This window comes from Acanthaster planci, linkage group LG04, assembly GCF_054643075.1.
Source record: "Acanthaster planci isolate LZ-2023a linkage group LG04, COTS_SCS, whole genome shotgun sequence".
NCBI lineage: Eukaryota > Metazoa > Echinodermata > Asteroidea > Valvatida > Acanthasteridae > Acanthaster > Acanthaster planci.
In genome coordinates, this window is record NC_141780.1 from 3,471,286 (window position 1) to 3,482,308 (window position 11,023).

Sequence of the window (11,023 nt, forward strand, 5' to 3'; positions counted from 1 at the left end):
TCTGACATTAATAATGATAAACCTCCAGAAATGTACAAGTTTTCCGTCAGGAATATCAACATCTTTGTCGCATCAAAGCACTTGATAACAAAGCACTACTCGGCAAGGCATACATGCATGCATTCCTGCAGTACAACGAGTCTCAGGATGACGTCACTATCCCAACACACCCCCACCCGCACACACAAGATGTTGACCTCGAGTGTTATAGATTTCGGCCCAATTCGCTTTGGAAAGAAAACACCGTTTATTCCTTGAGTACTCTTTTTCTGTCGATATCTCCACTTTATATGGATTTTGGATGGGCCAATCTATCTTCAGAAGTTTTTGGGTACCACTTTAACGATAAAAAAAAAACCTTGACCCCTTACAAAAAATCCTATAGGATTCCTACAGGACCCTATAGGATTCCAAAGAATCCTATAGGGTCCTATAGGACATGTAAAGGATTTAACGTGTTTCTATAGGATTCTTATAGGGCATGAAACGGATTGTAAAAAACTCTATAGGATTCTTATAGGACATGTAAAAACTGTACATATCTCTATAGGATTCCTGTGGCGCTTGTAAAAGACTGTAAAAGATCTATAGGACACCTGTAGAATTTGCGAAGACTCCTTAAAGTTTTCCCACAAAGAATGGTTTAAAGACCTTTATGACTCCTACATTGTCCTTTATTGTTCCTGTAGTGTAATTTCGTCCTCGTCACCATGTAAAATAAACTAACAAGGAACAACAGGATCTTTTCAGACATAATTGTAGCGAATGTTTTATTTTTAAATGAAAGCAACATTATAATTTTCATTATCAAAAGACCAAAATTATTATCTTGGTCATGACGACATTCAGTACAAATGGTCATAAAAAATGTGTCTACCCAAAATTAAAAACATACTAAAGTGATAAAATTCATTAATTCATTATAAATGAAAAACAATTCTGAGAAATTAGACGAGTCCGTACAAAATAAAGAACTAAAAAAACCACACCGGCATGAACGGGTCGAGGATTGAAAGAGAAGTTACACAATCACGGTGAAATTATATGTTACATTATACAATAAGAATGCTGTCTAAGTAAGATTGAAAAGAAAAACTGACAAACAAATGTGATTCAGAATAAATGGGATCTGAGTCTTTATGAAAATATTAAAAGGAGAAGTGATGAGAGCATTACCCGTTGACTAAGACCAGAAAACATCACACAGAAGTACATGTATTTATATTCATCAGTCTGGGTCTTAGGCCTGGTACATATTATTATCAAACGTAAGAATGACAAGGTGCCTATAGCATAGTTTACAACAAAGGACCCAAACAAGTTACACATAAACTATAATGATGGATCAACAAAAAAAATCCGGTATAACTGCGTGAGTTGCATGAGAGTAAAACGACAGTAAAAGTACAATAAAAACAAACAGAACACAACAGAAATGTCCACAAAGACAAACAAATTCAAGTAAAAACAAGAACACTCCTAACTTGTTTGTCAAGGCCAGAAAACATCTAGATAATCACACGGAAGCAGGGCATTTATTTTTATCTGTCCAGGCCTTATATATCGTGATGCCACGTTAAAACATCAAGTTGCCAAAGACATGACACCGAAGTAAATTCCAGTGATAGAGGTCTCTTGAAACCACTTTTGTCAGTCTCAGTCTTAGTATGGGTTTTGGACGAGTAAGTTTAACAACGGCTTTTCAAGTTTTCCGGTTTCGGATCACGCAAGACCATTAAAAAGAGGCGAAGATGCCTAACTGTATTCTTCATACCCGTGTTCAGAAATTTATCATCACACTACAACTAAAGTGGCAAACTTTCACGTGTTGGAGACAACTAGAAAAAGAACTTGGTCCAGAAAGGCGTGATCTTCCTCATCAATTTGCTTCAAAAAGGCAAAGTTTGATGCACAAGCTCTAAAAGCGAGAGTATCAGGTGTGATGTTAAACGATTAAACGCAGTAGTCCTTGCAGGTTTTGTACATAATTATCTCTTTTCTCGATATAAAACATTCGGAAGTGCCAGAATCCAGTGAGCCCAACCTCCTACAAGGACGTATCCAGAATAAAATTGGGGGTAGGGATTTCTGTATGTGACCTTGACTTACCTTTCTGGGAAGGAACGGTGAAAATGAAAGTTTCAAAATGAGCCTCGATTTCTCATCATAATATGTAAAGAAAAGTACTCCTGGGCACGAATGCTTAGTCGAAACGCTGCATCCTTTACCTCCAACCTTTTCCTTTAAAAAATATATTTATAATGCTGATCTCGGAATTCATATTCATGTCGTTTACCTCACAACTATAAACGCAGTTGCTTGATTAGGCCAACTTACGTCTGCACAATTTTGGTGCAATGTCTAGAATGCAGGTTCAAAAGTGTGTAGGCCTAGTCACTGACAATTAAAAAAACTCTATTTTCTTAAACATTTAAAATGCTTATATTGAGGAAAATGTTAAGTTATGAATACTGAACCATGCACCAAGGACACGTTAAAATTACTGAACGACTTGAGACAGTCATTAGCGAAGAAAACGTCCGAATGCCCGTGTCTCTGCGGGCTTCCATTGTTCCCCAGACAACGTCACAGTACTGCCAATGTACTGACCTGAGTCACACAACCTCAAGGCCTCGGACGTATATAAAAAAAAACCTGGACTTGCAATACCTTTGTATGAAATAGAAGCCAACCAGCGGCCATTTTACCGACGGAGCCGAATACAAATGGGCGGGTTGGCTCGCTTCTATTGACGCCAGGGAGAGCAAATGCGGGTATTGCCGGGCAAGCTTTGTATTCGACTCAGTAAAATGGCCGCTAGTGGATTCAATTCATCTCTATAAGCTGATTAAGGGCATTGCGAGTCCAGAATTTTTTATGTATACGTCCGTGCTCAAGGCCCGTCCAGAAAATGTCGACATTGTGCCTCCCTTGTCCGACTCAATTTATTACCGTCAATTGCAGAAACACTGATTGTACAGGACATTCAGAATAATTGCGCCACAAGTTTGTAAAGGGTTAGGAGTCCTGTAAATTGGCTATTTGGTCGCGGCTGTTGGATGTGGTTGAAATGAAAAAAATAGCCTGGATGGACAACAACTGGGCAAACGTCGCTGTTGCGAGCATGATGGAAAGATGATATATCAGCGGGCAAGTGTTGAAAATGCTTTAATAGTGCATCAACAAAAGGCATGTGAGGACTGCGGAGGGTAAAAACATTACAATTCCAACAACAATTCCAACATTTAATTTTTGCGAAGCTTCTTCGGTTGAAAGAAAATAACTTGGCGCCATTATTAAATTGGCGCCTTATTCAATTTTGTCAACCAGCAAAGAATGTGGTCTACGTTATCGATAATTCTTCCTAATGTAATTTTTGGATATCTGAGTCTATGGTGGAGGATTAGTATACGCTTTTTACTGTCTATGAATTTTTGTGTAATTCGATTAATTCCACATCTGGGGGGAATATAATATTTGCACATTTGATTAAAATTTTGATTAACGTTTCATTGCATTTTGCGTACAAAGCAGATGCGAAAATGTAGGCAATGCATTGTGATCTCTCGATTCGGGAATATCTATCGTGGATGAATCGATACTTTCACCAACCTTCGCTTAAGCCAGACATTCTCGTAGACGGAGCAGAGTGAGAGCCAGATTTTCGAGTGGGGGGAACAAAACTGAGAATTTTCTTATATAACCTTTTTAATGGCCCTTGTAAATGTCACGGTTAAATTTAGCATCTACACTGTTATGTCAATTGTTATTACAAATGTCATGTTAATGTACAGAGGCCCATTTTGTTCATGAACAGATTTTTATTTGTGGATTTACGGAGAGGTTCTTTTCTGACAAATAGTTTTCTTTGTGGAAACAACGTTGACGAGGTTGAAGGAGGCTGCTTACAAGGTTGAGGGAGTTTACGTATGATTTTCGTTGGTTCATCACCAACGAAAATCATACGTAAACTCCCTCAACCTTGTAAGCAGTAAGCAACAACCTTGTTGTCATCACCAACGAAAATCATACGTAAACTCCCTCAACCTTGTCAGCAGCAATTTAAACCCTTGTGGGAGTTTACGTATGATTTTCGTTGGTGATGACATTAACAAGTTCGGTTTTTATTTCATGCGTTTAGACATTTTTCCTCACCTGACCGATGATCACAGTTGCTACTAGACTGATCTATAATCGCACGCAGCTTGCTTATATGTGCATCGCTTTTTCTTTCGACTTTAGTCACAGTTGGCATGATGGCAGGTTAAAAACATATTGTTTCAGCAACTCTTATTTCATTGGCACACAAGATAACTCAGAATAAAATTCGTTCTCCACAAAAACATTACCTGTTACTCGCATAAAAAGGAAAGACGAGAAAAATGGCAAAATCAGCTTTAGGAAAGTGGTTTTGTGCACCAAATTCGACATGCAAATTGATGCCAATTAATATTACAGAGGAAACTTGTATATTTACAAAACTTTTTGCAGGGTTCAGTTACACAAAAAAGTCACTTTACAGTCAGGAAGTGCGTCCGTTACCAAGATTCTCTGTTAATTTCGGATACATTTTACAGAAAACCCATTGTAGCACAACACAATTTTCAACAGTGTACATTGTAGACACGTTTTGGAAGGAACGGAAATGAAAATGCCTTTATCTTGGGTAATTTGTCCGGCCGAAACAAAAGAACAAATTTTCCGGGGGCAAGGCTCCGCTGCCCCCCCCCGGATTCGCCAGAGTTCCCGTGTCCATCGCCTCCGGCATGTCAGACATTTGACTTAAGTCGCCCTTTTAGATCATGAAGTCTTCTTGTTTTTGTCATTTCGTTTTTTTGCTCGTTGTACTTTAGAGACGTCTAAATTAAGGCACCTTTCCGTATGCGCGTCAACAGTTGCGGGAAGCGTTGCGGGGCAACGGGGCGATTCTGACGGCCGAACGCCACGCACGCTTGTGTTATGTTAAATTAATGGAGTTGATTTTTGTGTCCGTGAGAGTGAAGCGCGGGAACGCATCAGGTACGCAATGCAACAAAAAAAACGTACATAATCGAAAGACGCCTTCACGCTGTTTTTGCCTCCTCAGGAGTTTTGCAAAAATCAAATAAATTGATAAGGACATGAAGCACGAGGAACACCCTGGGATTACCCAGTGAGGTCAAGATCGGTCACTACTTCAGTTAGTTTGCCTTTTCCAACCCTCTTCTTTCGATATAGATTTACTGGCAAGGACTGGTCTACAACAAATGGGGCGGGGCATTTTTCTGACGGGTGGGGTAAATTAAGGATAAGTTTCTTATGTGGTGTGGCTCTTTTACTGATCTCTTCATGTTACGGAGGAATGAAGCGGACCTCAAATTGCCTATATCTTCATTATAATTTTACATGCCTCCTTATGGGACAGGACATGGCGTCTGTTGCCCACCAACCTCTGTGGTTGGGGCAAATGAACAAAATGAAACTACAGACTAACAAAACGGTTTGAGGATATTCAAACAGATGGGTGTTATTACAACTTACAGATCAAACAGATACAGGTAGTGCTGTCAGTGCAAACAAATAATAATAACATTTACAACAATATCGTTCTCTTTTTTCTGAAACAACTTGGGAATAACAACAGTAAGTTTTGGAGCTGTGTAAGGTATAACCTTCTTACATCAATCGAATTTCTGTTCTCTGAATACAGTTTCGTTATAACTTTGGGTGCATCAATTGAAACTCTTCAGGATGATGGAAGTGCGTGGAGATTAGGCTCTGGTTTCCGGCCAGGGATTGGCTCCAAAAGTGGTGTGGCGACGCGCCTTTTTTTTAATCTCAACTTTTTTCCCCTAAACTTAATGTACGTATAACGCACGATGTCCATCGTCACTGCATGCGAACGTATCACCGCTCATATGCAACAAGGTATGAGACGGAGGGAACCCCCCTGCTTTGTGTTGGTTATTGTCTCGCAGGAATCTGGGGAATTCCTTTCAGACATCTTGGGGGGATGTGTTAAGTAACAATAACCTGGAATGTGTATAGGGATTGGACATGTTGGGGGGGCCCCTCGGTCTCATTTCTTGCTGGGTATATCACCGCTTGCAACACCGAAATAGACTGGCCCCCTCAATATTTACTATTTAAAAGCGTTTCAGATTGTAGAGGTACACAGGACATAATACCATCTGGTTTATGTGGTTCCCAGATTTAAATGTATAACACAGAAATAACGTCATCTGAGAAAAGTGCCTGGCTAAATGGATTGGGGCCTAGAGGGACTCCTTTATTGTACATATTACTCCACCGTGCCCGTCTAAAACACAGTCAATTACACAGGATTACAGTCAATCAAGCAAGTTTGGCTGCTTTTGGACATCGTATTATACCAAATGATGCTCGGCATCATTGTGCTGATGACTGGAACCGTTCAACAGGGCTTCAGTTTTCGAAGCATATCCAAAGAGTCTTTCCGAAATCGTCTGTTGGACACCCCGTAGATCAGAGGATTGACGACGTTGTTAATGTGCAGGACGCTTGCGCAGTGGTACACGACTACCAAGACGTTGTCATCGATGTCCGCGCCATTGTACTTGTGAAGTGCGACGGCGACATAGAGCCAGTAGGGCAGCCAGGTGATTAGGAATACCACGCTGGTGACGAACAGCATCCGAGTGGTCTTTCGCTGGAGTGAAACGGTCGGGTCATTCGAGATACCTTTCGCGGGTTGGGGTTGAAGTATCGCCGGTTGGTGCTCGCCGTCGCGGCCGATGGGTTGCAGGTCCCCAGCAGCATCAGTGGGCGTCGTCGATGTCGAGGGCCCCGCTACCACAGCTACTACCAGAGTGTTACTCGAGCTGGATGGTTGCAATCTACCGGAAACCCTTTCGGTATCTTTCGAAATCTGCGCTGCCAGAGTGTTGATGCTTGTGCCGATAGAGATGTCTCCTCTTCGACTTGTGGCGTTTGCATCCGCCGACCGGTTGGTCCGCAGTCCCTGGGAACTCAATGCACTGATTTTCAAGTGTTTTCGGATCGTTTGGTAAACCCTCCCGTAGCAGACTGCGATCACCAGCAGCACGGCCACGTACGGAATCAACTGGAACTCCAGAGCGGTCTTGATAGTCGTCGGGGAGGGGAAAATCTTGGCGACGGCGTATGGAATGCACCCGGCAACTGCACCGAGGCAGGAACCTAGAACCAGGAGCTTGGCTCTGCGGGGATTCAGCAGCCGTCTTCTCGGCCGGCACACGCAGTCGTACCTTTCCACGGCGATTGCACCCGTCAGTACGACGGAGGTGTACGGGGTGATGGTGCTGGCGAGTGTGGTCGCTATGAAGAAGATGGGCAGTTGTCGTCCGAGGAGGGCCGCGACGTGGTACGCGATATTGTGAATTCGTAGGGCGCAGGCCATCAGGTCAAACCAGGCGAGGCCTCGGATGAGGACGTGCGTGCTGGTCTTCTGGGGCTTGGACCCGTACACTCTGAGGATAAGGCTGTTGCCGCTTATGCCTAGGAGCATCACGCTGGTGTAGAAGATAATGTTCAGGATAGCAGTGATGATCACGCCGAAGTCGGGCCTGCGTACTACTGACCCGTAGGCTGTCGGGTCCGTGGCTGCTGTTGATAATTCCAGGCCAGATGCGTTGTCCATGTTAGTCGAAGGCGTTTAGGTGATTGCGCAGAGAAGCCGAGAATACACTAGTGAACAATTTGTGGTTGGATATGTGTATATAAATTGCGTTACCTTACGGCTAAGGGGCGTTTTCGAAACGAGTGGGTTCGGCTGAGACTTCGGTTTCGCTAGTTCTGGTCAGAGCTTGAATATGTACGTGTAGTTGGAACCAGGGAAACCAAAGTCTAAGCCACACCCACTCGTTTCGAAAACACACAATAATTATAAATCCTTAATGTACTGCGTCCTCCGTTGGCGGTGTCGTGCGCTACGGTGTCCCCTAAGTGCCATTGGACTCGACAAAATGCTCCAATTTCCCAGACCCTTTCTACCACTAAGGCCTACCACTTCAATGAGGAAGGGGTAGCGTGGCCTCGGGTGATCGTGGAGAGAAGCCGAGAATACACTGGCACCTCGTACGTGAACGTATACGTGTCACTTTAGGGGACGGGCGCACGCGCGACTTCTGCCGAAACTGTCTGTTAAAACTGTCCTCGTGGTAGTCCGTCGGATTGCAATGAGCCAACACTAAAAAACTTCATCAATAAAACGAAAAAAGTCTCAAGTTTAATTTTACTCGCTCTCGGGAAAAATACTACAGCCCTTTTTTTACCACAGACACTTGTAAATCAAATTTTAAAAACTTGAGTTTACAACTTGACCAAAGTTTTACATTTCTCAACCACTTTCCGAAATGAAAAAAGTCTGTCTTAACTGAGAACGAATAATTTTATAATTTAGACAAAGTCTCTTTTTTTGCGTCGACTTGGAATTCCCTCGTTTGTTCCTTCATCAACACAAACGACAGCTCTCTGCCTCTCGCTTTGGTTTCATCTTTACCCAGAAGAATTCTGCCACTTCTATCACATTGTCTGTCCCGTGATTTTGGTTCAGTGTGTTAGTAGATCCGACAGACACAAATCGTGGCTTTCTTGGAGACTTTCCGGTGAAATCTGGGGGGGAAATAAACGACAAATCAGTCATTCAGTTTTTGAAACCACATTTACCAGTAAGTAATGTTTCAGACGGTTCCCACTTCGATACAGTGAAGTCTCATTTTCTGAGCCTGATAGGCTCTATGCACTGTCATAAGTTTGTTTTTACTATATAGGCATTAATTAAATCGCACAGTGACAGAGAGTACGGGCACCGATATTTCTCAGCGAAAAGGGTATTTCTGAATGGCGAGTTATTTTCAGGCATTTTAGTGTTTAATTACAGCCACGTTTGCACCCTTGATTTTTTCATTTATCATCAAAATTACACATCAAAAGAGATATCCTCAGTGGTCTGCTCTACACGATGAACTGAAAATTGCTGATATGCAATCATTCACTTCAAACGTCTAGGCGTTAGAAAAAACACCTTGTCGAAAATATGGTTGAGAAATATGAATTAAGAATAACAAGTCCAATAAAATATTTGTCAACTCGTCCCGCTTTTGTTTGTTGATGGTCAACAGAGATGAAAAATCTTCAATTTGAGATCATCCAACTTAGTTCTGAAGGACTGAAATTCCCAGTTTGTATATAGTCAAATTCTCTGGGAGAGAGAGCATTTGTGGCCCACGAACTGTAGAAGATCTGTAGAAAAGACGGGTTTATGCAAGTCAAACGAATATCAGGTTGTGTCGGAGTGAGATTTGGAAGAAATCGGTGCCTGAAAACGGCCTATTTTTTGGGAAGCGTAGGCATCGATATTTCAAAAGTCGAGGGTCTCCGTGACTGCTTTTAAGGGGTAACCTGCCATGGAAAAAAATATGTACCTTCGAAAGTCATCCGTTAATGAATAGAAATTTGGAAAGAAAACGAAAAATCGTCAAATGGGCTGTCATTTGATGTGCGTCTCGAACGCCATAGAACCTCCTGGCTATTTTTCGGGATTTTTGAAGTTCAAGTATCCCTTTCGAGGTCAGTTGTATTTGGGGGGCAGACCTGTCTGACCAGTGTTGGGTCAACCCTTCACAAGAAAGAGCGGCAGTTGCAACGTATTTTCGTCGCAGCTCCAGAGTGAAAATGTCAAATTACTCTGCTGTTGAAAGCGGACGAAATTAGTGAACAGGTAAATCAATAAAAAGGAGGCGAGTGCCGCCCGACTGTGCCATCCATGGATCTGTTACTGTTGATCCCTTCATTACGAAAGATTCATTAGATGCACCACTTCCTTTATGTTGAGATTGCTTAGAAGAAATGGACCCGAACACGGTTGGAACCGGCTTTATCGTCGAAAGCTTAGGACATTGAGATCATAAATGAGACCAAATCGGCGGTGATCTTTTAGCTCGCTGTATTGAATCCTAGAAACTTGTCTTGTGGGTTTTGCGCCCAGGGTAGTGAGAGAGAGAGAAAAAAAAAGCGTGGTGGGGGAAAAAATCTAAAAGTTATGCGGTGTTGACCAAGCTTTCAGGTGGACGGACTCCTGAAATTCGCAAGGAATTGCAGTTACCGGCTTTCATATGGGATTCTTGGGGTTCCCGGCCCACCGCACTTCCTCCCTGCCCATCCATTTTACCCCCAAAGGGTTCGAGCGGCCATGCAAGGGAGGAAACGAGACAAGCCCCTAATCCCTGGCCGCCGAGTCGACCATACGTCTCGAACCTATACTAAGGCGCTCACCTGGACTTCGCGAACAGTCCCAGCAGAAGAGCTTACCCGGTCGGCTAAGGTACTGTTGGTATTTGGCGGGGTGCATTATAGACTGTTATAGCTACCTATTGACAGCGAGAGTTGGGAGAATAAAACACACACACCACTGGGATTCGAACCCACCGTCTAATCATCGGATAACCGTGACGTATTTCCTTCCCCCAAATCTGTGCAAGGGCATCAGCCCACGAGTGAACCATTCCCCCCTATATTCTCGGGCTCTTAGTCTGGTGTCTAATTGGATTAGGCTTTTATCCGATATTGTTATCATGCACATTCGTCAGCGTTGAGTCTTCAGAAACTACTCTTGAGACGAGATTACTTTTTACGTATACAGATCAGCTAATGCATAAGTTTTTTTTTCTTTTCAAAGGCGATTTCCGCTACATTTAAAATAAAATCATATACTTCAGTTTGTACTATAGTTTTCCTTATTGTAAATTCTTTCAACTTTAGTCTCATTCCCTAACTGTGCTAAGTGCGAAAAAATTCAACTTTTCTTTTTATCTTGGTTGAATATTCGAAATTGCTTTTTGCTAATGATAGCGATAACATCAGTTCCATTTAAGTGTATGATGCACATAGCATACACGATATCAACTTTGTAGGTGCATTCAAGATGTCTTATTGCCGATTTGATCTATTTGCTCGCTGGAACGGTGCGCACAATTTCACTGTGACTTGTTAGTGGCCTTTTAAAATTGAATTCAGGCTTTGTTAC

At 42.4% G+C, this 11,023-nt stretch overlaps 1 protein-coding gene across 1 annotated transcript; it reads right to left on the reverse strand.

Moving 5' to 3' along the window:
* Positions 1 to 5,480: 5,480 nt before the first annotated feature.
* On the reverse strand, positions 5,481 to 11,013 carry LOC110983687 (uncharacterized). Its single transcript, XM_087135734.1, has one exon. The coding sequence runs from the start codon at positions 7,634 to 7,636 to the stop codon at positions 6,413 to 6,415; it is 1,224 nt and encodes a 407-aa protein (XP_086991860.1). The 5' UTR covers positions 7,637 to 11,013; the 3' UTR covers positions 5,481 to 6,412.
* Positions 11,014 to 11,023: the final 10 nt, after the last annotated feature.

Coding starts and splice junctions, on each gene's coding strand:
- LOC110983687 (XM_087135734.1), bottom strand. CDS start 7,636: ATGGACAACGCATCTGGCCTGGAATTATCAACAGCAGCCACGGACCCG.